We start from the raw sequence: 26,729 nt of genomic DNA on the forward strand, positions 1-26,729 counted from the left end.
GCCCTTTATACCTTTAGGTGAGACATATGTGGTTGTGCTGTGGTCATGCTTCTGGGGTGATCTTTCCTGAACCTTCAGGCGAGATCTTTGTGCTGTCAGTGAGGCAAAAGTACCTGTTTTCTAGCGAGCTTGGTATTGTTGCAGTTTTTAATGAAGCAAGACGACCCTGTCTCCACAGGGCTTCTCATTTTCTTGCTGCTGGGGAGAGTACCCAAAGCTTCTTCGTTGGGTTCCTGCCACACGGGCAGAGTCTGTGCAATTTGGCAGTTTTATTGTTAACTCTTTACTTGCCTATCACTCCCACTATGTTACTGTTTGAGTTAGCAAAAAAATTCCTGTTGCAATCTTTTACACAGTTATTGCTATAATCTTCTATGAAGCAGTGGCCTAGTGCTATTGGTAACTTAGTTATGGTGTCTTAAAGCCTGACTGAATGTGTGTGACTAACCCAGAGTTGCGGGATGTCTGGGAGGTGTCTGAACCTGCTACCTCTTCACTTATGGGTAAGACTATGCCTACTGGCATAATCCTCCCCTGCCTTTTCATGTAGAGTTGTAGAGGAGAAAGCCCTTGCTTCTTCAGCATCTGCAGTAAGAAACAGGGAATGGCCCCAGATGATATAAAATAGAGCTTCCAATAAAATAGTGTTTTCAAGGGTAAAAAGTACTTAAGTTTTAGTCTTGATGCAAGGATATCTAATCTGGCAGGGAAAAAATAAGCTTTTCAAATCCTTGCTTAAGCTGGCTAAGTTGGTTGGCTGCAGGTCGACTAAGACCTGCAGAAAGGTCTTTACAGAGATCCCCTGTTCCAGTTAGCTATTTCTAAACTGCACAGCAAGAGCAAGAAAAGTTGATGATAAGGCTATGAAATAGATTGTATTGTAGAGATATGTGCACCTTAGCTTCAGCGCTTGCTTGCTTTGATGTAGTTTTCTTTGTTTGCTTGTCCTTTTAAAACATCCTACTCCAGACTATTTCATTGAAGAGACTTTGGAGAAATATATTAATGATAAAATTGTTAGACGTAATGAATTTACTCTAGGACTTGTAGAACTGGAGATTTCTTTTCCCACTTTCTCTTCATCACCTCTCACTATCATTATTAATTTGGGGTCAAGACTGACCTTGCTTAAGCAATCAACCTGTATGTGAAATGCCTTCCAAATTTAAAAGCTACTGCACAATAGCAGCCACAACAATGAGTGTAATGCAGAAACTATTAATGTGACATACAGTTTGCATTTGTTCTCCTGAAATTGAACTGAATCTAAAAGCAAGCATCCATAATCTGTCAGGGTCAGTTAAATGCAACTTGGAGTCTTTCTGATAAAGGAAGTCTTGATATGTCTAATAGATTGTGATTAAAATATTCTTGTGTCATGTTACAAGGAAAATGCTGTGGCCCAGGAAATAGGTGCATTTACCTTGCCATTAGAGAAGCCAGTAGAATCAGTGATGAACAGGATCAGGAACAGGTCAGATGAGGACTTCTGGGAAAGGGTTTTTCCTGCTTGCTTCTCCAGAGCATTGCACAGAGGTAGGAATTACTGTGCTGGTTCGTCGTTGTCTTTGCTACAGAGTTAATCAGCCAAATCCATCCTGGATCAATTCCATTGAAATAACTCAGCTCTAGTGTGCTATTTCCACTTAGCCTGCTGTGAAAAGGCTGCATCAGGAGTATTTAATAAAGTAATCCATGTTATGCTCATAGATTACTGAAAATGGGCTGATAACTGGCTAGTTTGCAGAGGTAGTTATGTAAATTTTCGTTTGCTTTTTAGAAAAATCAGATCACCCTAATACGCCCTGTTAATTTCTCTTATTTCAGGGACTGTTTTGGAGTTCTGTTAGATTCCTTTATTGGTGTGGTTTTGCAATGTAAAAACTTAAGCTATTATTCATGATAATTTAAGTCTTGTTGTCTTCATTTTATTCTTCCTCTTTTGTGACTGAGAGACAGGAAAAAGCTACATTCCCAGCAGCAGTGGCGCTTTACTTGTGTTTTTTAGTGCTTACCTATGCCTATAAATGTGTCTGTGCCGCTTGCCCCAAAAAAGCATGTGTTTATCCCTGCATGAGATGAGAAATTCAGCACTGAATATAGGGTTATAACTGTGGACTAGTCTTCTCTGTACATATTCCTCTTTCATTTCCCCACTTCGATAGGAACACACATCCATCTACAATAGTGCTGCATCTGTGACCATTTTGGTTATTCCTTGATCAATATGTATGTGATGAAGTTGCAGTAATTTGGCAAGGTGTGTGTTATCCCTGTCATTGTGAGTCTGCTATGTGAAAGGGATTTGTCTCTGGGAACTGACATTCAGCTGTGCTTTGTGGGTGCTGCTCAAGAGTGTTCAGTTTGCAAGTTTTTGCAAGTCTTAGTTCTGCACTCAAACATGATTTTAGGAGGATAGGTGAGTGAGACCTAGCTTGGGCTGTTGTCTTTGTGCTCTTGAAGCTGGGTGTTATTTGCAGAATATACAACGTATAGGCTTAGCATATATAGCAGGGCCTGCGGTTTAAAACCAGAGAAGTGACTGCATAGCACTAGTGTGTTGTGTTCAGCCAGAAGGATTTCTTCCCAGAGTGCAAGTAATATGAGTGTAAGAAAATAAATTCCTAGCTCAGTAACTATGCAGTAATCATGTAATATTATTAATAAGGGTGTTGGCACTATCTGTCAAGTCAGATGCACTGGAGAAACACCCTGTTTCTCCATATGTATTGTGGGCTTATGGAGAAATGGAGATGTTCAAGTTTCTTTCTGGTGGGAGTCCAAGGCTATCCTGCAGTATTCAACCTGAATGTCTGCGACCGAGGAAAGCCTGACTGAAATGGTTACTATTGTAAGAGGCACCAGAGAGTAGGGCTGTCAGAGAATGGTTAATAATTCAGGAGGGACTTGGTTTCCTGCAGGTTTCTGTGTGATACTCATCAGTGATTTGGCTGTAGCAGCTGCCTCTGTGAGAAACAGAGATGGAAACATGGGAAATGCTGTGACAAATCTCTCAGGATGAAGGGCAAAAAGACCAAAATCCTTTTGGTTAAAAATTAGCTCTCTTTCTCTACTTTCTAAGGAAGAGGTAGCTGTTTCTTTAGGGATCATACCATAAGAGATCATACTGTAGACATTCATACTATTTAAAGAATGTATTCCAAAAGAGTAACTGAGATGCAAAAGAGCAAAGGACTTTCTTCAGTGGGTTACAGAACATGACTTCATTATACAGCATAGCTGCTGGTCAGCTGAAGACCAGACACCTTGAATTAATCAGGACCATACTTTGTAGGTGGTGATGTGGTTGCTTGCAATTTCTGATGCTAACCTTTTTATGTATGTTGGTCAGTAGATTAAATAAATATATCAGTAAATAAGTACATTAATCTATAGGCTTTGCCCGAAGCAACTGGTTCTGTATGGAGTTTCTCTTAATAGAAATTTTCCTGCTTTTCTTAAGAAATGTTCTGCTTTTTTTTTTCAGCACTAGTATTGTTGAAAGCTGCCAAGTAGAGCTAGATGAAGGGTTTTCATTTGAGCAATTTATTAACTGAAAATGCAGATTTATGTTGACTGAATCCTGCACAACGCAGGACTGAATCTATTTGTCAGTTTTGTTTAAACTTGGCAAATGTTTAGGGAAAAAAAGGAAACTGCAAACATAAATGTTATGACACTTCACTAGAAAAATATTTTGACTTTTCATTTTTAACACTGTCTTAAAATTAGATGTATTCTAAAAATAGCTTTTTTTTTCCCCCAGTCACTTAAAATAAATCTTTTGCTTACCAGTCAAACCATACATTCTCATCGAATAAATTAGGTTTGAAACAGATCTCTGGAAGTCTCTAGCCCTATTCCAAACAGCCTTGAAGCTTTGAGAGATCGCGCTTTGAGTAACGTGATCGATAGTTCTGAATGTCTCTGAGGATGGAGGTATTCAGGGGCTCTGAACCCTCACTCCAGTGCTTAACTACCTTCCTTGCCTGTTTTTAATTTAGTCAGCTCTTCCCTTGCTGCCTCTTGAACTTTTCAGGATACCTCTGACAAGAGCCCAAGTCTGTGTTCTCTGTAATCCCTTTTAGTTACTTGACCACGCTGATCAGGTGCTCGGTCCTACCTATGCCATGTGCTGCAGTGTACGGGCTTGGTGGCTCTTTGGGCGGCCTCTGTTTGTCCCTGGGGGTCAGAAGCTGGACGTACTCTTTTAGACACAGACTGCGGCCTCCCTGCGGGAAGCGCTCTGGTCGCTTGCCCTGCCGGCTGTGCCCTGGCCGCGCAGGACACCAGCTAACGCAGTGTGCCTGCCGCCTCACGGCTCGAGGGGCCACTGCGGCACCCTTGTGTTCAGCCTCTTCCCCTGGCCCTTTCCCGCGGAGCTCCACCTTTCCAGCCGAGCACCAGCAGGCCTTGCAGTCCTTGAACCCAGGAAGGTCCTTGTCAGCCCAGCCTTGAGCTTCTAGCTGCTGTGTATTGACATCCTCCCCTCCCCTCTGACCATTACCCCCCTGTTTTGGCATCACTTGGGCTTCCTCCGTCAGTGCAACCTTTCATTGGCGGTGGAGGGGGACCTTGCAGCGGCAGTGGCCAGCTTCGCTCAGCAGGCTTGGGTATGAGTTGTCTGGCCCCAAGAACTCTTAAAGCTGCTGCTTTAGCGTCCCTGCCTCTGTCTTCCTCGACTATTGATGGCCTTTTTCTGTCACCAAACCCTGTGCCACAAGGCACAGAGACCTTGGAGGCCTCCGGGCAGGGTTTGCCGTTGAAGACCAAGATGGAGAAGGCACCAAGTATCTCGGCCCTTTTCAGCTTAGAATTTTAAGAACTCCATGCAGAACTGTTTTGGGTTTAGTTTGGGGTGGGGAACAATTTTTGGTCAAAGAACAGACACAATTTTGGATTGGCCCGAAGTGATTTTTTTTCCTTCCTCTGATGTTTCCCATTTGTTCACTGAACCAAAAATCTTCCTGCTCTTTTGTATCCCTCAAATGCCAAATGTGATTTCTGCTGTGGCAGCACCGCGGTGGTGCCATTTTTCTGTGTTTCTCCTTTTGCATATAGGACAGATGTTTACCTTAATGTCCTAATTGGGGATACATATTGCTTTTTTTGACAAGTAGTATTCTTCACTAGGTGATCAGATGTGACTCAGGAGGAAGAGGAATTCATTTAAAAATGCAGCTTCACATTCAGTTTGTTTATGTGTTGAAGGGCTATTTCTCAGTGGGTTGGTGAGACAGCAGATGTTTTGTGCATCGTTTTTGAATATGTGGCTATCACATAGTTGACTATAAATATATTAAAAAAAAAAAACTAAATTTGCTGATCCAGATGGTTGTCCTAGATTGGTGTTCTGATACAAACAGTGTTTTTATTGTTCTTTCCATGAAGCCATGTGCCTGCATTTGACACATCATTAAAAGTCAACTTCACTATAAAACTAGAATCTATTTTGCTCTGTGATGCTAGTGGTGTGGAGTGAGAAATTAAAAAATTTTTAGTACTAGCTCATCACAGAGGTTCTTTTTTTGTTCTCTACGTTTTCCAACGTGCTAGTGACATTAAATGCTGCTAAACATGCCCAGTTGCCTGCAGGATGGTGCAGATGGCTTGGTTTAGAGGTAAAACTTCAGTTTATGTATTTGATTTTTTTAGCTTCGTGTAAAACAAATTTCAAGCCAGGTTTTTAAACTCTTGGACTTCGGAATGCATCTATAAACATTTGTTTAGTATAAAACCGAATGTAGCTGAGCTCTGTCATATACTGAAACCTCCATATTAGCATAGCTACCTGCCTTCCTCATTATCCAGAGTGTTGCTCTTCGCAGTTGCTGCTGGGCACCGCTGGAGAGGGAGCTGGAAGGCGCCCTGGATGGAAGGCGCGCTGGATGGAAGGCGCGCTGGATGGAAGGCGCGCTGGATGGAAGGCGCGCTGGATGGAAGGCGCGCTGGATGGAAGGCGCGCTGGATGGAAGGCGCGCTGGATGGAAGGCGCGCTGGATGGAAGGCGCGCTGGATGGAAGGCGCGCTGGATGGAAGGCGCGCTGGATGGAAGGCGCGCTGGATGGCGCTCCGGAAGGCGCTCCGGAAGGCGCTCCGGAAGGCGCGCTGGAAGGCGCTCTGGAAGGCCAGCCGTCGGCCCGGCTGCCGTCGCTGCGCCCCGGCCGGTGCCAGGGCGACCCCCGGCTCGTGCACCCCGGCGGTGGCAGCGGGGCGGAGCTCCCGCCCTCGCCCTCCTCCCGCCCTCGCCGCCCGCCGGCACCACGAGCAGCCGCGGCGGCCGCACGGGGGCGCCCGAGCGCGGCGCTCTGTTCATCTCCCTGCGCGGTGCTCCCAGGCGCCGGGGCCTCGTCAGGCCGCAGGGCGGGCACGGCAGGTTGGCTGGCGCCTCACAAAACAGAGACAGCTTTAGGAACCGTTCATCTAAAGCATTAGTTAGCAATAAGGCAGAGGGGAGTAGCCACCACTTCTCCTGAGTGTTGGGTAGAGTTTTTATTTTTATTTTAAAAAGAGTATGCTAATGAGATCAGAAATAATGACACTAACGGTTTTAGAAACTTATTTTAGTAAAAATGTGACTTGCTATGGCTAATGTGTATCTTGGGATTTGAGAGTTTCTGAAGTCCCCTCTTCATTCTCTGAGCTTGGCTGAGCTGCTGATCTGTTTAACACCAGCTTCCCCACTTGATATTCCCAAGACTATATTGCACAGCAGAATAGTGTGTAATTAATTTATTGACTGATTCTAGGGGCTGTTGAGTGATTGCAGGCCCTTAAAAATGGTCATTAATATCCTAAATTGTCTTATCCTTCTAAGTAAAAAAGAAAAAAAAATGCCTTTTTGAGAACTGCACTAGTGGCAAATTCCATATTAGCACTCTGGCACTAAGTTTAGGGAAAACATTTTCTCTGCTGTTTGCTCCCAGGACTTGGCAGTCTGATTTTGGGTTTTGTGATGTTTATCTGGTGTTGACAATGTGTAGGTTCACATCTGTAAACATCTGAATCTGTAACCATTTAACATGAATCTGTAAACATTTTCCTGCCTTGGCAGCTTGTCAATAATATATTTGTTGATGGCGTGGAGTATATAAACTTACGTGGTGTTGCTGTGTTTCTACAGCATGGGATCTGAATGCTCTGAACTTGAGTGGGTTCTTAGTCTCCTTACAGTACCCTTGTGGAGGACAGAAACAGTACAGCATAAAAAAAAAATGCTGCTTTGAACTTTGTATTGTGGCAACTGTTTGCTTGGTTAGAAATGAAGACATCTTGGAGGAAAATACGTAGGGAAAGTGTGTATAAACTACTCTTCCCAGTAATAAGCCCTCTTCCTAACAAACAACTCGAGAACAAATAAAGAGACTACCTGGGATATGGGAGTCTCTTAAAAAGGCAAAAAGAGAGAAGTACTCTTTTCGCAGAATACAGCAATGGCTTTTCAGACTTCCCATGGAAAATGGAGTGTACCTGTCCCTAAGTTTCCAAAGGGAAATGAAACTGGTAGAAGTTTCTGTACGGTTTAGGCTGTAATCAACCTCTGCTCCTTTTTACAACTTAGTCAGAGGCCAACATATACTACTGCTCAATAGTACTTATTGCTTAAGTGCTCCTGGAACAACCTGAACTAACGTGCAATCTGGCATAGTGTTTTTTTTTTTCTTGTGCATCTTTACAATGTTAATTATTACTATTAATCTTTTAAGTTTGAGGCATGAGAATTGATAGCCCCTGTAACCAAGAGGGCTGACAACAGACACTGGTTGGTCCCAGAAGTTAGGGAATTGTCCCTTCCCTTCCCTTGTGCTCAATTCCATATTGCTACAAAAACAAGAATCTTACTTTTTGATATCAGATGTTTGTTTATTTTTAATGAGTATTAACTTTTGTGAGTGGTGGGGAAGAAGAAACGCCTAAATCTAGCAGTACATTTTGAGGATAAGTATACTGCCTGGTGGGAGAAGTGGTGAGATGAGATCTGCAGGTACTTGAAGCCTCTCTTTTCCCCCAGGATTATTTTAGGATAATTCCTTCCAATTAATTGGGTGGTAGAATGCTATCTAGTTTTGGTGATACCAGATGTTGGTAGCTTACTTGAAAAGCAAGGGAGATGATCTCCTTGATTTCATCATAGACTTACAACTCAGTTTGCTACCCCTTTGCATGAGAAGGGCCAGGACATGTGGGCAAGATGTGCCGATCCGCACAAATGTCCTGCTGTGGTGCTCAGAGTGCTCTCAAAACCCATCATGCCCTACACTTGCATGTTGTATGAAACCGATACGTGCTGTGTGAAATGAAGTGACTCAAACTCTCTGTTTGAGAAAGGGGGTAGCAGCGCTTTGAATATGAGATCCTGCCCATCATTGGGACACTCAGAAATAGAGAGGTATGGTGTGGATTTGATTAAAGCTGCATGCGCTTAGCTTATGATACTCTCCCCTTTCTCCTCCAGGTCATTCTTTTTCCGCTTACAAGCTTCTTAGCTGACATGAAAGCTGTGACTTTAAAATTTGAATTTCAAAGGAGTTCTTGGTATTTGCCTCATGTCATCTTCAGCTGTAAATCCTCTGCAGTCCTTCAGTCTGTACTGCCGATTCCTCACCTTTTTAGGAGCATGTCTTGATAGCTCTTTAAGCAAAGTGAGGAGTCCCTTGCATGTAGTTCAAAGTACTGTGTCATCCTTCACATCCAAATTTATCAATTCAGAGAGAGAGGGTCAATCTGGGCTACCGGTAAGTAACACACATGAAACACAAAGTTTGTATTTACAAAGTTTGGTTACTGTTTTTCTTTGTTAGTAATAGGGTTTATACAGATACAATACTCTTCCTCTCAGTGTTCAGGGAGCTCTTTTTGAACTAGTGAGTACTGGCTAGTATGCAATAGAGTACTTGAAACTGCTCATTTGGCACTTAGGATGAGAAGGTAGTAGGAAATATCATTATGGAGACAGCAATGTGGAAAATGGAGTTAAAGCTCAGATATGTATGTGATGTTTGACAACTCATGCAGAAGATTGGAATCCCCCTGGCTTCATAATGCTATTTTGATGTGTTTTTTGTAATAGTGACCTCTATGTTCCACATTCTTCCTCTAACTTAACTGCTCAGTCAGCACATCTTTGGGAAGTAGCATCCCTTTCCTTGCCATAGTCCTCTATGCTATGAAAGGGAAGCAAAGATGCTATCTCATTCATAGCAAGTGGCCTCTTATCCATCACTGAAATGCATTTACATGCAGTCACTGTAACATCTTCAGGCAGCTCACCTCCTACTGCTATTCATATATTTTTCCGCATCTCAACTGATTTCATGTCTAGCTTTTTGATCTCCTTGCTTTTCAGACTTAGATGAAGAATAGTGGTAACTTTTTTTTCTAGCTATGAATATGAAATGTTAGTTGTGGATATAGATTCACAAAAAAACACATAATTGTGAATATAAAATTCTAGTTTTTCTTGTCTGTGAAATTCTAGTTTTTCCTGTTGCTGATATAAAACAGAATCACTGCTATTAAAATGAGGAATAATTCCTCTAGTGAAAATGGAAACCATCTATTATGGTTGAAAAATAAGAAATATCTTGAATAGAAAAATAAAATCTTATTTTTAAATGTTTGAAAAAAAGCAGCTTTTTTTCCATTCTACAATGTAACGAGGTAATTCAAAAATTCAAGTTAATTCCTTCCAATGTGCGAACTGACGCTTTTGGACTAGGAGAAGGCTTCCCACAGAGGATGATGCTTGGTTGAGGGGCTTTCACCTTTGATGGTGTGTTGGATAAGGGTAGTCTAGAACTTGTTGAGGCAGTTGGTGGTGAGGAGATTTCATTTCCATTGCAGTGATGCCTGCATGAAATGCCTGTCTTGCCTTGTCTCTGCCTCATCTCCAGCATCTGGGTTCACCTGAGTGTCTTGTGACATGTAGGGGACACTTGGGACTAAATGGGAAGCGAAATTTCTCATCTGTGTTCCCTCTGTGTCATAACTGAATGATGTTGATGAGGTCAGTGAGATACTGTGCGTTTGCTGCCCATGCTGTGCCTACCCAGGGATAAACAGAGGTGTTCAGGCGCCAGGTTTGTCAGTCTAATGCCTTGCTTTGTGTCATTTGAAAGCTTTGCCATTGTGTCACTTGAAAGCTAATGAAATGTGAAGTTGTATTAAAGAAATCCTGATGGTACCCGCTAGTTTATCTGTGAGTTATTGCTGGGGTCTGTGACAGCGTGTCTGTAAATGCTGCTGCAGTAGCTGGTGTGCTCCTCTGCCCTGTGCTGAGTTCTGGATCGTTCTGTGTGTTTGCTGAGCCCGGAGGGTCCTTGGGTGCCACGCTGCACCTGTGAAACAGGTACGGACCCTAGCGGGTGTCTGCTAGTTCTGGCATGAAGGGGGTTCTGGCGTTTCCTTCCTCGCTGAGGCGTAGTCGGCTTCAAAGCAAAAACCACCCTGGCTGCCGAGGCACCGCGGAGCAACGGCCTTGGTGTGGCCACTGCTCGGAGCTTCGCACGGCCACCCGGGTGGTGGGTCGGTGACTGCGATGTCTCCCTGGGGCGGCCGCTGCTCGGAGCTTCGCATGGTCACCCGGGCGGTGGGTCGGTATCTGCGATGTCTCCCTGGGGTGGCCGCTCTCTGCGCGCCACAGGGTGGAGGCGGCTCCTCCACTGCCTCGCTCAGACCGAGCGCTCTCCTGAGCTTTGCTCTCCGTGCACCAGTTGTGTATGAGTATTTCCTCAGGCAAATTGTAGATAAGCCAGAATAGGGCAGTATCCAGCTGCTTCATACCCACAGGGGGCTTTGGTTTCTCTGATCTCTTAGGAACAGCAGTTCTGCATTGTGGCCAGTGTGAAGTGTTTCATATTACAGCCCCATCTAAAAACAAAGGTAATGCCAGTCTAATTAAAAATCACTTTGAAGTTTAATTAAGCTGTTGTAAATCTTATTTTTAAAAGCATGAATACTAGATTTTTCATACTTCTCTGTCCTTTTTTGAACTCTTTTCTATTTGTGAATATAAAATAGAATCACTCTTACTAAAAGCAGGAAAACTCTCTGAGTGAAAATGGAAGCCATATATTATGCTTAAAAAGAAATAATATCTTGAATAGAAAATCAACAACTGTGTTTTATTTTTAAATATTGAAACAGTCTTTTCCTGTGGCTTTAACGTGAAGCATCTTGACCATTTTCTAAGTCAAAATAAGATTTTCTTTAGAAGAACTGAAACATCCTTTTTCTGAAGAACTGAAATATCCATTCTCTGAAGCTTCATTCTTGTATTTAAACAGCATTGTGGGGATGGAATGAATTACCTGTTAAATGTTTTCTGAGGTCTGCTAAAAACATTCTACTTTAGAGATGTGCAGTAGTTTTGGGGGGTCTAAAAATTCTAGCAATTTAACACCAGTGAAGTTAAAGCAAACAGGGAAAAAATAACCCAGTACCTTTGATGGGAAAACACCAGTGTAATGTGTGCGCCGACCATGACTGGTGCCATATACACAGTCAGACTTTCTCCCTTGTTCGTTTGCTCACGTCACAAAGGCGACTCCTATTAAATAGAAGATGCACGGCATAATTTCTGCCCGGTGTCTGGCCTACGAGGCCGGTGAGCAGCGTGTGCTCGTGTCCTACTCTGCCAGAATTGCTGTGCCTGTGTAGGACCCTGCCTGGCTACGTGCTGAGCACTCCTAGGCCTATTGCAGCTCTTGGCTGGTGCATTTGCAAATGGAAGCAGAGTTCAGTCTAATTCTACAGATATTTATGGCAAAAGCCAAGAACGCATTTTGATAAGTTCTTGTTGGGGAAGGCTTTTTAAAGAAGATTGCTCCCAAATAGTTAAATCCAGCTTAATGCCCTTTTTTTTTTTTTTTTTTTTCTTTTTTTGGGTCAAGTTTATAGCGAAGTTTGGATAGCTTTTTCAGAAGACTAGTAGGGTTGTCTTGCTACTTTTTAATTTATTTGCTGAGTTAATTCCATGTACTTGATTAGTTTTGCTGCTGAGGGGTTTCTCATTTGTACTTTTACATGCAATTCATTCGTATACCAAGTTTTCTGTATACACATCCCTTTGCTTTTGTACACATGTAAATAATTGAACTTTGTTCTGAGTAGCCTTGTGTAAACCCTGCTCAACTTGATCAATTTCCAGGTGAAGCCACTCTGTAAAGCTGTAAACATAACTCTTCTGTAAGTCCTGCTACATATTTGCATTTCCTTCCCTAAGTGTCTGTTATGCTTTGCTTAATGCCAAGTAGTAGGAGATGATCCTGTTACTTAAGAAAATGGAAGGGCTGGTTCAGGTAAGATTGTCCAGTGAAGATAGTGACTGTCTGCAGGGAGAGCTCCTGCCTATTTCTAGTTGGCAGCCAACATTTTTTTGAGAAAGGGGATACTAAAACCTGTCTATGAGCAAAACCAGTGTGTATGTGTGTCAATGTGGGTTGATTTGGCTGAGATATCCACATAAATGTGTACCATGTACTGAGGCTCTGGGGTTGTCAGTTGTTTCCTAGCAATCAACAATGCTCCTGAAGTCGGGCAGTGATCCCAGTTAAGAAAAAGCCTTTCCTAATGCACTTTGTCCAAACGATGCTCAAACATGCTAGTGCTGCCTGACAGCATCAACAAGACTTACACTGTTGGTTTATATTCAGCTGGAACCTAATTGTACTAAAGGTTTTCAGATATGCTTTTGAATCGTGCTCATGTTTGACATTCACCCTGTCCTTTTTAGCAGCTTGCTACATACTGGGAAGCCACACAGATGTGTGAATCTCCTTTGTCCTTGCAACCTCTGCTTCCTCCATTCTTTTCACCTTTTTTCCAAGCCTGCTTCTAGAAGATCTGTCAGAATATCTTTGCACCTAGAATACCCTTTTCTTTCTCTTATGCATAAATAGTTATATATTTAATACAGTGACACCTGCACAAAGTATTCTGCATGAATTATATGCAATATAGTGATCAATATATATAATATAGTCCATATGAGAAGAAAATACCTTCTAAAGCACTGCTAGCAATCTTGGACGGTAATCTGGATGATAGCAAGACAGATGCAGAGCTTTACATCCTGATGCAGTATTTTAGAGTGATATTATTCTATCAGTTTAACATTTTTCTTAAATAAGCTTTCCCGTTCTTTCCTTTGGCATCATAGCCTCGCTCTTTTCTCTGCCACACTGAGGAAACTACAGTGAAGAATTCCACTCCACAGTTGTGGCAGTCCCATCTCTGTCACCTTTGCGGAATAACTGAGGAGTGACTAAAAAGGGGAATCAATTTCTTATAACTTTGAGAGGATCTATCAAGTTTGTTTCATGATTCATTCTCACATTTCAAAAATCTGCTTTCTTGTGGTTTTTCAGAGTAAATCAAAGCTTTCCTGATTTTTGTCCTCCCCAGAAAACCTTTACAAGCAAGCAACAAAACCACCACACGCTTCCCTCTGTATCACAGAGCCTGGGATGCTAATGGTGTTTCTGAAGGATGTTGCCCTTTGTAAAATAGACATGGAAATTGTTGCCATTCAAGTGGCGTGGTGACCTGGTTCAGGAATTGCACGGCAACCGCCCCCAGGCCGCTCGGGCCATCAGCTCACTGACACCAATGTGGTGGACAGCAAATGGCCTTTATTGATGGGTAACAAGGTGTTATATAGCTAGGTTTACAACGTCACATCCGTCTGCTTACACCATAGACTAACACTATTGGCTGTTAGGGGCCCTATCTTTCCGTACAGCACGATATCTTCCGGCCGCCGGACCCTAACTATCTGCAACAGGAAATATCTCATGCCATTGAACAAAGCTGAGATGGCAGCTGAGCATTTGAATTAAAAACTAAAAACAACCCCACAAAAAGAAAAGACTCTTGTGTCTCTTCTCTAAAACACATGAATGTATCATTGTTAATGTATTTATTGTTATATTTGCAGTGAGTAAGAGTTGTTTCCGTTCTCATCAGTCTAAATATATCCTTTCTGGTCATCTCTTCTGAGATTTTGTAGACACACATGTCAATCTCTTCTATAATGTTGGGTGAGATATGCAATAGGAAGATTGGCACAGCCGTGAGAGAATTAACCCTCAGTCTTCTTGGCCTTTCCCAAGGACAAAATTCTATGTGCTTTTAACCACTTGGGCTGGATAAGAGATGGTGTTTTTGGAGGTGTTTTAAGAGCATCTCTCTGATCTGTCACTTACTCTAAATGGATGGCTTCTTAGGGGACAACCTGACAGCAGCTTGCTATTCCCAGAAAGAAATTTCCTCTGCTTTTTCTGTTCTTGGTCTTCAGTGCAGCTTTTCTTGCTACTCTTATTGAGGCCGTGCGATTTGTAAGAAGCAGTGCACCTATGATATAGAAATGGCAATTTGGATCTTTGGATCAGATGAGATGGAGTTTTTCCATGTTTGAAAGCATATGCCACTTGGGTTTTTTTAATGAACAGTATGCATCCTAGTTTTGAGCAAAGCATGGAATCAAGGGAATCTTGAGTCTAGGACAGGAGTTGCTGCTCACTACAGCTGCAGGCAAGCCAAGTAATGTTTGGCTGAGAAATCTGAAAAGTATTGTTTGCTACTATGTACTGAAGCTCATCTGTTTTTTGGTGATTTTTTTTTTATCTTATTTGAGTTTGAAGATACGAGGTAGCTGTTTTATTTGTGTGCTACACAGCTCCCAAGAGGTCACTGAGAAGCGAGATAGGAGGAGCAAGAAGGCTGGAGGCCTGGGAGAGTGTGCTCCTCTGTGCAGTCCAGAGTCAGGGGAAGCTTAGAAGTTATTACTAAAGGAGAAATTTCATTATTCATTTGTCTGTTATGCTGCCTCTTACTTTTCCTCACACATTAAAAAAAAAATAATAAGAAGAATTTCCTAATGACCAGCTGCCATCTCATCAACAGGATTATAAATAGAAAGTGTTCCAGGCATTCAGCCTTTAATGTTGCTGCATGTTTTGCTTTTTCCCCCCTCACGGTCTTTTATAAGAGACTGTTGCACAAGGGGAAGATAGAAGTCTCTGACTTTCTTTGCAGTCCACCTGCTGCTTGACTTTGCTTCCTCCTGCACCTTCCTTTTCACAGATGACAGGTGATGTCAGGTGGGGGCAGCTTCGAAGAAGAAGGGGACGTGGGGAATACAAGATAGGGGTAAGGGGCATGGCCTTTTCATTGGAGTATTTGCCTCTCCCACTTTGTGGCCCATTTTCTTCCTGCTTCTACAGCATTTGCAACTTTTGGATTAAGAATTTTCCCTTTTAGTATCTGTTGGAGATGTGCTGTCTATTAAAAATGACATTACCAAAGTTACCAAAATTGATCACAGCTAAATGGCGATACAGTAACAGCACATGTGCCATCATGCTCCGTGATACTAAGATTGGGATCCAGATGTGGCAGCCTCTACACGTGTGCTGGATCTGCTCTGAATTCAGTGAGATATCACATGAGGATTATCAATTTATATGCACAGTGTTGCACATTGTCAGCTGAAAAACAGGGACCTAAGTCTGCTTATTTTAGGTCAATGCACATGCTATGTAAATATATCTTAAAAGTATTTAAAAGAAACAGTTTGAACAGAGCAGAAGTGTTATTTGTAAACACTTTTTACTTTTTGCATTTCAAATATCTGCTTAATTGACAAACTTATCGGAATGCTACTCTTAGGCATTCTCATGTATTGAATTTTTACATGCTGTTTTTTGTATAACCCTAAAAACACTGAAAGCTCATTGTTGCATACAAAATCGATCAGTGCATGAATAAAAGCTTCTTCTAGTGATCAAGCATTAACTTGACTCATCAAGGCATTGTTAGATTAAATAGAATGGTTTGCATCTTCAGTGCTTAAGAGCCCAAAGTATTAACCAATTTCTTATGTATGGCAATTTCCTTTGTAGGCAATAGGATCCATTTAGAGCATAAAGGGTCTCAAATTGTCTACTCATTATTCATGAATCAATTAAGCTATGTAGTTTCTGAGAATCTAGTCAGATAATTTCTGTTGCTGTTGCACATTCTTTTGAACATGTTACCCGAGACATCAGGATAGCAATGATGCATGAAGTTAAACAAGCTGTACTTGGCTTCCTTATATTTTGTTAGTTTAGGACTAAAAAGAAGGCAAACTAGAAGGTCAGCAGGTTTTAATTACTAGGCAAGATTGTTCCTGTAGCTGGTGCACAGAAAGTGTTGTGGAGTCAGCCCACACGACTGTTTTTCTTTGCTGAGCCCTACGTAGCCAAGTAGACTTTGTGGGAAAGGTTTCTTCAAGTCATTTGCTTCCCTTCCTTGCGTGTGAGTTGTTCTGGATTCAGGTAGCATTGGATCCAGATGAGCTCCTTGAACTCTTCCCATCTTCGTATGTGAGAAGAGGCTGCGTTGAAACTGTCACTGGCGCAGTATGTTTTGATGTAAGCATTACCTTTACTGACCATCCATTCATAATGCCTGATCTGAGATAAAATACTTCTACTTACTTAGATAAAAATCTAGTATAACTTTTTCGTGCTCAGTAGAGATTTGCTTGTTGAACGCAGCAGAACTTAGGCTTTCTTGTTGCCTCGTCCAGCTGGATTTACCTTCATGATACAGCCTGACTTCCCCACTCAGGTGGGGACGCAGAGGTAGTGGTTCCTTCTGTCAAGGAGGTATCCTCTCCAGTTGCCATGTATGAGTCTCTTCACACTCCGCCCATCTTTTAAATTTAAGAATGATTTTTTCATTTTTCATATCAGTAGAGAAAAGTATTTTCTTCTTCTTGCTCTGTGGTAAAGTTGGCCGATAATGGGCTTGATGGGCAAGGGAGTCGAGCACTAGTTCTGCTCATCTGAGCTGCACGAGCTGCAGTGAGAGTGGTGTCACACTCTTTCTGAATGGTGTCCGTCCATAGCATCCGCTTGCCACACGTGTTGCATCCTGGCTAAGTGATTGTACCAAGGAGACACATTCTTCTCTGCTTGAGCCCAGCTTCCTCTCCCTCACCCCTTTAGTGAGAGGCAGTTAAAGTCATGTTGCTAATTGGGCCGTAAGCACACTAAGAACCATATCTTGTCCCTGGATATATTTCTTGCTTCTTTTCTTTGTATCCCACAGATCAAGCTGGGTGGATTTCTGCACCGCTTTTGAAGAGCTTTGTGTAAAGATATGTACCACATTTTATTGTTTCAGTGAAATTGGTGTGTGTGGTTTGGGATGCTGAAAGCTGGTCAAAATAAGCACTACTTTATGAGCTGAGTAAAATCACTTAATTTCCTTGGATTGAATAAGCATGGAAAAATATTCTGCACTTCCTGCATTTAGCTTTACTAATGCACTGAGCTGAGCTATAGTATTTCTTGCTGTTTTCTCTGTCTTCTCTCTCTTAATACCTTCAGCATGTCTTGCTTTTCCTTTCTTGAGTCTCCCTCTTGCCAGTTTGGACAATGTGCCCAGTCCTGATGTACATCAGGTTGTGCTATCTTCATTCTGAATTTCTCTGACATAGCTGTGTCAGAATACTTCAGTACTGCACTGAAATAAGCATTGACACTTGTAATTTAGCACACACCATTCTTCACCATCACTCATCCTTGGATGTGAGTGGGGTGCAGTGCTGTGTTCTAAACAATTAATGTTTAAAGTAATAGCCTGTCAGCTGTGATGGGTGAGCAGCAGAACTGGACAAGTATGATAGTCCTAATGCTGTTGTCCCAGGAGCATTGTTTGTCAAGGACAACTGTGGTTTTACGCTTTGGGGCAGAAAAGACTCCTTTATTTTCCTATTTCCCTAGCTTAAACCTTCAGTTTGTAAGTGGGAAGTGGGCTAAAGTTTCTGTAAGCAGCACCCATAGTTGGGCTGTTTGGCCAAAGAACCCTATAGCAATCAGCCAGGTGGGTGACTGTGATTTTTGCTTCAGGACCTGAGGACTGAAACCAGCCTGGTGTTTGATACCTTAGCATTCGGAGACCAGTAGGATTGACTTGAAAAAGAATAGTTGTAAAACAAGACTTGAGAACAAAAAATTCTTATGTGATTCTACACTTGTTCCATAGTTATTCTATTACCAGCTTGTTTTCCTAAGACCACAATGCCCTCTACAATATTATATTTGTAAATAAGAATCCTACAGCAGGAGAGATTTCCACATGCTTCTCTAATGGGTGTGAGCTTTGGGCTCTGCAGAGGAAGGCACCTCACTGAGAGGAAGAGTTTGTGACCTGACTCACTGTGAGCTGGGAAGGTGTAGATGTGAGCACTAGTTGCAGGCAATAATACGCCTGTGATCTTCCAATGATCCACAAGTTTATCACACCAGGGTGATTTTGGTGACTTTACCTATCAGGCAAGTACTAAGCTAATCTGGGGTCTGACTTTAACTGTCATACTTATCACCATCCCCAGGCAAGGGACCCGAGACTCTTTATGCTGGGCAGAAGCTCAACGACAACGAGTGGCACACTGTCCGAGTAGTTCGTCGGGGAAAGAGCCTCAAGCTGATGGTGGATGATGATGTTGCTGAGGGTGAGTTCAACAGAAGAGCATCTCTGTCGGTACCTTTGTTCCTGTTGATAGTCTCTTCTCAGCCTACACTCTCTTTCTCTCTGTTCTTGTGCGTTTCCCTTCTTTCTGTAACTTCTTATACATGCAGTATTGCTGTGCTGAAAGTGAATGTCTACTTGTGAGAGGTGAACTGCCCTCAGCCAGTGGCAGAAATTTCTGTGACAACACTAATGACCTGAAATACAAGGCTTAGGGGGCAGATGAGCTTGCAGGCACTGAGTGTCCTGTTGTCTCAGGCCAGACTCTGGGGCATGCTCTGTGTGCTTTATTGCTGAGCTGCAAATGTGGGGCTTCCTAGAAATGTGGAATGAAAGCTAAAGCCCTGTAAATCTTTTCTCTGCAAGAACTTTTCCTGATGTTAAATCAGCATTGATGTGTTAGAGAATATAGATTTGTGCCTTCTGGGGTTCTGTTTCGGCGTGTTTTCTTCTCCCTTCAAGCTCCTGTGGCCATTTCTCAGAGCCATCCAGAAGGTAAGTCAAATGGAGTTGGGAGTAAACTAGTCTGAGAGGTTAGGGAGGGTCTTAACTCACTGGAGTATATTATATCGCAACATATGCAGTGTATCAGTCTTGCATTTTTTCCTGCATTCTCTGACAGGTTTTGAGCTCCTGCTTCTTTTTGTATAGAAATGTAGTTGAAGAGAGGAGGTAAGGAAACTGGTGTCTTCCGAGTTAGGAGATTTGCATAAAAATGATGAAGATACTTTATACCCATCTTTTTCATTATAGAACTTTAGTGATTATATTTTTGGTCTGTTTCCCCATAGCTCCAAGAGCCAAAAAGCTGTTCTTCTCAATGAAGATCTGAAATACAGTATATTTTTTTAGAAAAACACTAGCTGTCTGAAGGTTGATAGTAGCAACATAAAAAAATGTAATACTGATTATAGGTATATTCCTTCAGTTGTGACCTATGCTGTTTGGCCAATTGCTAGAGCCCTATATCCTGCCTTCTGCTCAAAAGGCAAATGGAAAGAACACCTGCGATAGGATATAGCATTTTGACACTGCCCATTTCTGACAAAAGTTCTTTTCCGCTGAAGGAATGCGGTTAATTATAAGTAATGTGATAAGTTAAATGAATCAGGAAAGCCATGAGACAAGATTTTCAAATAAGTCCGGATCTAGTGGGTTTACAAGAGAACTGACTTAATGTGTATTTTCGCTCTGAAATAAATATATATGTATTTTAGGCTGAGAATTGCAAGAGGTGTGCAGAGACAAGAAAGAGTTCACCTCTCTCTTTTTTTTTGAATTGGCAATCAATGCTATCTTGGAGAAAACTGAAGTTTTGTTTAATAGGTTTTTTTCTGAATTACTGAAACAGTGTGCTGGGAAATGCATCCTCATGGTTACTTCTGTGTTAAGGAAGAACTCTTCTGGATGTCATTTTTAGCAAAGGCCAGGAGGTGGCACTCTCTGCATTACCAACTCAATCCCCCCGACAGCCATCTGTTTTTAAAATCTGTTTTTCATGCAACTGAGTTTATAAATAATAATGATACAATTCTTTACTAAAATAAGATCTGCATATGCACATGTATATGTATTACATAATTAAAGATGCATTACAGCTAAAAATATCTGCTGAAAGATTACCAACATGGCAAATTGAAAAGTCAGAAAAAACTGAGCTAAGATTTTCTGCACCGTCTGCTTCCCACTTCCTGAGGCAGATGATACAGTCTTCAGTGTGGTCACATAGATTTTTCCGCAGGATCTGCAGTGTCTTGGGCATAGATGAGAAGTATAATTGGGTCTCCAGTTAAAATAAACAGCTTATTTGATTATTCTTTCTCGTTGCTTGTGTGGAACAGTACACACTGGCTAAATATTGGTCTAAATTTAGAGCTGTTAATTTTCTTCCTTCTTGTGTGTGTGTCAAATATCAATATGTTTATGCAGAATTAAAGCTGTAACTAGGTTTATTGCTATGTCTATATAATGGAGTGTGTAGGTGTATTTTTTCCATTTTACAGATTTGGACCTAAGACCCCAAGTTAAACTTGGAAGTATTTGGTACCAGTTTAACATGTTTTTCGGGCATTTGAACATGTAGATAGTCAGCACATGTGCCAATTACATTAGTCAATACAATTATTATGCAGAAATGTGAACTCAAAGTGAGTACATGGAGAATTAGGTCTGAACAAGTAAGGACCACCTGTGGAAGATGTTAGCATGAAGTGACTTGCTCAGCTTTCTGCAGGGAGGCGAAGGCAGAGAGGAGTATCCAGTTCCTGTGGCCAACATTTTGCCGCTTAATAGTGAAACTCTCTTTGCAGATCTTTCACCACAGACCTGTCAGTGATAAATGAGACTGGTACTATAGACAGCAGCCTGGTTCCTCCCCGCCCTGCCCTGACACAGTCATGATGCATCTCGAGTCCAGAGAGAGTCTGGAGCTCTGCCAAAACATAACATGGAAATACCTGTGTGCAGGAGTTGAGGTCAAGGTTGTGCCACGTAGAACCACAATTCAGAAATATGACCTGGGGAGAGGAAGGAAAAAGTAGTGCAGACCCGTCACCTGAAGCTGGCTTGTGCAAGGCCTCTCTGGCAGAGGACCCCTATGGATATGGACCCATGGGGCCTTGTAGTAAGTCTGTGCTCATGTAAGGCTGATTTTGTTCATGTGTGTAGCTTTCAACACCAGTGTGTGGCTTGTTTATTGAATGCAAGCTCTTTTGTTCTTCAAACTCATCACTGGTGCAGGGCACAAATAAAGCAGGAATCTTCCTGCCTCCCACCTCTCACTATCACCCAAGTGCTGCCAGGGCGGCTGGAAGCCTTTGGGCCTGGAGCTGGCAAGTTGCTCATTGTGGTAGTGGCTGCAAGCAGCTCTACAGAGTGGAGGAATGAGAGGTGGACTTTATAGGGGGGGCTGACAGCTCCTGAGATTAGAAGATATTGGGTTTTCTTCCCATAGAGGAGCAGGGGGAGATGCTTTAGTAGGAAAGGACAGCTCTGGTTATCATGATTCTGCTCTCATATTGTCTTGCCCTTTTCAGCCCTGACTGACTTGCTCCTAACTCTCTGTGCTACCACTCCCATCTTTGTTCTATTTTTCTTAAGGCAGTACCATTTTTTCTCAGTTTTACCTTTTCTAAAAGCTGAGGTTCATCTCCTCCAACCCATTTATAATATCCCTTTACTTTGTTTCCCTTCCACAGTGTTCTGCAACTTTCACAGATTTGTTTTTTTTTTTTTATACTCAGACAACTTTTTCTCTTTGCATTTATCTAAAAGTAGAAGCATAAGGAGAAAAATCCCCCTGCCATTGGTCCTTGGCATCTCTGAGTTTTATTTTTATAACCTTTTAAAATGAAAAAGCAGGATTTTAAAAATACAGATTTTTTTTTTCTTCAATAAGAAAACACTATTCTTTGGTTTGGAAAAAAAAATCAAAATATTTTAATTTACCAGGACTAAAACTGAAACAACTGCTCACAGCAGGGAAAGTGGGATGATTTGTCAAAACAAATTTTCTACACAAAATTTCTGTTGCTGTGAACTGGAATTTTTCTGACTAAAATGAAACCACCTCTTCTAAAGATCTGTTTCAGTATTTTTAAAAACACTTTTATTAGTACTAATACTTAAATTTCTGAGGAGTTAGAAATGTGTGGCACTTTCCAGCTGTTTTTAATTTTTTCCATCTTTATCTACTTGGTTTGAGGCTTTACATGTCCATAGTCTTTGTATAATCATGGTTTAAATTTAGATTCAGTGATGTAATTTGCAGTAAGTGAAAAAGTTGTTTTGTGTTTTTGCAATTCTCAGTTTCAGAATAGATGCCTGGAAATTTGCCAAGGGTGTATCTCATGTAAGAAGAACTTGCCTGTTTTCTATCTTTGCAAAAACCTGATCACATTTGGGCAAAGTATAAACTGAAAAATTGCACTTTGTTCATGATCATGAGAAGCAAACTAGGTATTAATATTTCAATGTTGCAAGAAGACCTAAGCAACAAATGAAACCTCAGCTTGTTTAGGCGCAGGCCTGTGGTGTACATAGAGACTGATTATTATCCAAGTGTCCTAAAAATGCTTCCAGGTTCGATTCCCCATAGACGTACAAAGAACATGTCATTTCTGGTACAAAAAGCGATGAAAGGCATATCTATCCATCCAGATACATATACATACGTACATATGCATGTATGTCTCTTAATATCTGTGAATTGTTTGGGTGAGAAATGTCAGGAGACTTGGAGAGCCACAAAAATGAGAAACCTTCCAAGACCTAGTTGATTTGATCGGGTGGAACTAAAGGATAGGAATTTTTTTGTCTGGTCTCAGATATTGTTATCGTGACTTTTGGTCCTCAAACAAAATGCACTTGGCAGATCTGAATAATGTTCTGTTCCTTCTCTTGAGATGTCCACCCTCTCTCTGTGTCCCATCTCCAGAGATGACTCAGATTTCTAAAGAGATGAGAAGAGTGGGATGATTTTGATCATCAAGTAGTCAGAATGGGACAGTTTACCAGGTGCAATTTCAGTGACTCAGAAACACTACCTGTAGTTGAGAATTAAATGTGTCCTAAAAATTGATGGATGGTTAGAGACTGTCATATAGTCCATTGGAACTATTAGTTCAGATCTCTATCCAGCTGTCAATTTTCCACAAAGGTTGTGTAAATTTATGTATTTATACATTGAACAATAAGAAAATAATAAAACATTGAATAATTACTCAGGAATTTTATACCATTCCTGTTGTATACTAAATGGCACAAGGGTGGTATAAAAAAGATACTTTTTTTGTGTGACCAAGTGGTTAAAAACTGTCTTAATGAAGTACAAAGGATTGAAATAAAGTTGTTCATAATGACTTTCATTCTGATGTTGCCTAGCTTCATTTTATCCTCAGACAAGACTGTTAACATACTTTAACTGTCATCTATTCATTTGACTTCTGTATCTGTATTGTTGCCTAGCACACTTGCTGAAAAACTTAAGTATACTTCAAGAGCAGTCTCATGAGATATTTGGCTATATTGAGTAGTTGAAATACTTTGAGAGGTTAAAATCCATCACAGTGTGGCAAGTAGCCCCTATGACAAGTTAGTAATGGAAGTATATGGAGGACTTTTTACTTGTTGCATTCTTGTGCTTCCCTCCTGACTTGAAGTTGAGTAGGATCTTGGGTGGGGGGGCAGCAGCAGAATAAATGTTGAAAGCGTTATAACAGGTCTCTCTTCTCTTTTTATCTAAATCTACTTTTACCGAGTGTTTTCAGACAAGGTCAATTTGAATAAGGGTCTAAAGAGCCAATTTGAAAGGGTCTAAATTGTTTGGCAAAATGGTCTCTTGGTTTGGATGTCTCACTGTGGACTTTGAGAGAGACCCGCTCTCTCTCACAGGCGGTGCAGTTCTGTGCAGACTGGAGGAAATCACATAACAGTGAATCAAAAGACTTCCCTGAAAGTTAAATAGAAGCTTTGTTTCTGCTCCCTTATCTATATCTCTTATCTTCTTTCTTCCTTCCTTTTCTTTAAGCAAAAGACATTCCAGCAAATCCGACTCCTGGGACCATGTAATGTCAGATCTTGGGATGAGCTAATTAAGTACCTCCAGAGATGTTTCTTGAGCTCGAGCTGGGTGTGAATGACACAGTTCTTGTGTTATTTGCCCAGAACCATCAGATTCCCTTTCCTGCTTTCTCCCAAGGAAGAAATAGGGAGCTGCTTCTCCACAACCCTTTAGTCCTGCATCTTCTCTCTTCTGCCAGTTCTTGGTGACTGCTGGCTGAAGCCTTTCTACCAAGACTCTCTATATTCTTTCTGATGCAAGCTGTTGAACAGTGCTCAGATAAAATTAAGTTAGTACTGCTATTAATTTGCACACTGGAGAGTGAAAGGCTCCAAAAGCAATTGCTGATCCCTGGCTTTGGTTCATGTTCCTCCTCGTTCCTATCTTTCAGGCACAATGGTCGGTGATCACACCCGCTTGGAGTTCCACAACATTGAGACAGGGATCATGACAGAGAAACGGTACATTTCCGTCATCCCCTCCAGCTTCATCGGCCACCTCCAGAGCCTGATGTTTAATGGGATGCTCTACATCGACTTGTGCAAGAACGGTGACATTGACTACTGCGAGCTCAAGGCACGCTTTGGCCTCCGCAACATTATAGCTGACCCTGTGACGTTCAAGACCAAGAGCAGCTATCTGAGCCTGGCCACCTTGCAGGCTTATACGTCCATGCACCTCTTTTTCCAGTTCAAGACCACCTCAGCAGATGGTTTCATCCTCTTCAATAGCGGGGATGGCAATGACTTTATTGCAGTTGAACTAGTCAAGGGGTGAGTGAGCTTTCTGCTACATCCTTGTCAAAGGTGGGCTTAGCATGTTCACATAAAGAAAAATTTGCCTTGTACTCATATTTTCTGTTTTCTGTGGCGTATGACCAGCTGGTTAGCGATAAACACTGAGAATTAAGACTCTGGATTCTGACTTTTACCCAGTGACTCACAGACAACCACTTTTTACAGCGCAAATCATTACTGTTCATAAGTCCTTCACATGTACTTAGGCTAATGTTTTGTCCTGCTAATCTTCCAGAACAGTGCAGAGGAGGGAATGCTCTGAGTCTCCTTTTTTTTTCTTTTCTTTTTTTTTTTTTTTCTTTTTTTCTGCAGTTACAAACCTGTTACGTTTAAGCCATCTCCAGGGCTTGAAATATCTCTTCCCTTTTCCCAGCACCCTCCTTTCCCCCTCGCTCCGCTCTCCCCCCTGCCCAGTAACATACCTGTTAAGTTTTAACCAACTTCCCTGGCAGATAAGAAAATGCATCCAGTGATGCTCAAGGGAGAAAAATTTCTGCACGCTTTTGAGCCATTACATTCTTTTGGCAAGGCTAAAAGCTTAAAAATTACCTCTAGAGCATCTTTTGTTAGCTGAGCAAAATTTGCTCTTGTACTCTTCTAGATGCAGTAAACAAGTGCAGTTTTTTTTTTTAATATAACTAAGATTCGATCTGTTTAAATTTAATCTTTCCACTTGTTTAAGTGGGACACTGAATAACAATAAAAAAAATAAAGGAGAATCATGAGCTCATGGCATTCTGTTTAGGATTGAAAGTTGAGGTCTTTTTTTCCTTTCTAAAGAGAGTGTTTCTCCTTTATCCTCACTTGGATTCCTGTTTGAGCTATATAGATAATCTACTCTCAAGACTTTAATCTTTGTTAGAGTCTTCATATTTTCTCAAAAGCTTTGCTGACTGTTTTCCAACTGTTTGAGGAAGCCCAAGATCTCAGGCTTTTTTTTTTTTTTTGGTTTTTTTTTTAATACAAAGTTTTCAGTGTGTTTCCCAAGTAACTACTAAAGAGGGTTATTCAGGATCTAGGAAACTTATGTCTCAAATAAGCATAACTAATCTCTCTGCTACATCTGTCGATTTTACAATTTTTAAAATATATTTACATGTAAAGACAGATTTTGGAGGGTCTGCAAGAACTTGGTTGGGGGAATTACTAGAATCTAGTTACTTCAAATGTCTTTCCTCAAACTACTATTTTTTACACTTTCTTTGCAGAAAGAAAGTACCTATATCTTTTTTAAAACTGAGTCACTCCATGAATTGTGTTTATTAACTTATTGGCTGCTTTTAAAATAATGGCTACTAGTGCTGGGCTGCAGTTCTTGTATAATTCTAACTGTTGTTCTTATGTTTGTAGGTATATACACTATGTGTTTGACCTTGGAAATGGACCTAATGTTATCAAAGGCAACAGTGACCGTCCTCTTCATGACAACCAGTGGCACAATGTTGTAATCACCAGAGATAATAGTAACACACATAGCCTGAAGGTGGACACTAAGGTGGTCACTCAGGTTATCAACGGTGCCAAAAATCTGGACCTTAAAGGTACATTCTACAAGAAAGGCAATTTCTCCTCTTCCCTTTATTCCCTTTGGAGGGAGAAAATAATCAGTAAGCAATAAGCTTGCAGAGACCATGCATTATGGAACATAAAATCTGGAATTTGGTGGGTTTGGCTTGGAATTTCATTCTCATCTTTCTCTTTTTGTCAGCTTCCTCTAATGGAATAGTTTGTCCTGTTTTGCTTTTTCAGAAATTTTATTATCCTCAGTTAGGATGCAGTTACCAGTTCTGTGATTAGGATGGATTTCTAAAATGCAGCAGATCCTCAAGAACATTTGTGTATATCAGGTA

General features: G+C 41.4%; 1 protein-coding gene across 9 annotated transcripts in view; it reads left to right on the forward strand.

Annotated features, from left to right (window-relative positions):
• NRXN3 (neurexin 3) overlaps positions 1–26,729 on the forward strand; it is a 901,920-nt gene that overhangs the window by 364,158 nt on the left and 511,033 nt on the right. For all 9 annotated transcript variants that reach the window (XM_088529330.1, XM_088529323.1, XM_088529324.1 and 6 more), the window contains 3 exons: positions 18,386–18,505; positions 24,474–24,855; positions 26,230–26,420. In XM_088529330.1, coding sequence (XP_088385456.1) covers positions 18,386–18,505; positions 24,474–24,855; positions 26,230–26,420 — 693 coding nt within the window. The remainder of the gene's footprint in view (positions 1–18,385; positions 18,506–24,473; positions 24,856–26,229; positions 26,421–26,729) is intronic.

Source organism: Tinamus guttatus, unplaced genomic scaffold (genome assembly GCF_059628265.1).
Source record: "Tinamus guttatus ecotype Peru unplaced genomic scaffold, ASM5962826v1 Tinamus_guttatus_pri_ptg000327l, whole genome shotgun sequence".
In the NCBI taxonomy this organism is placed as follows: domain Eukaryota; kingdom Metazoa; phylum Chordata; class Aves; order Tinamiformes; family Tinamidae; genus Tinamus; species Tinamus guttatus.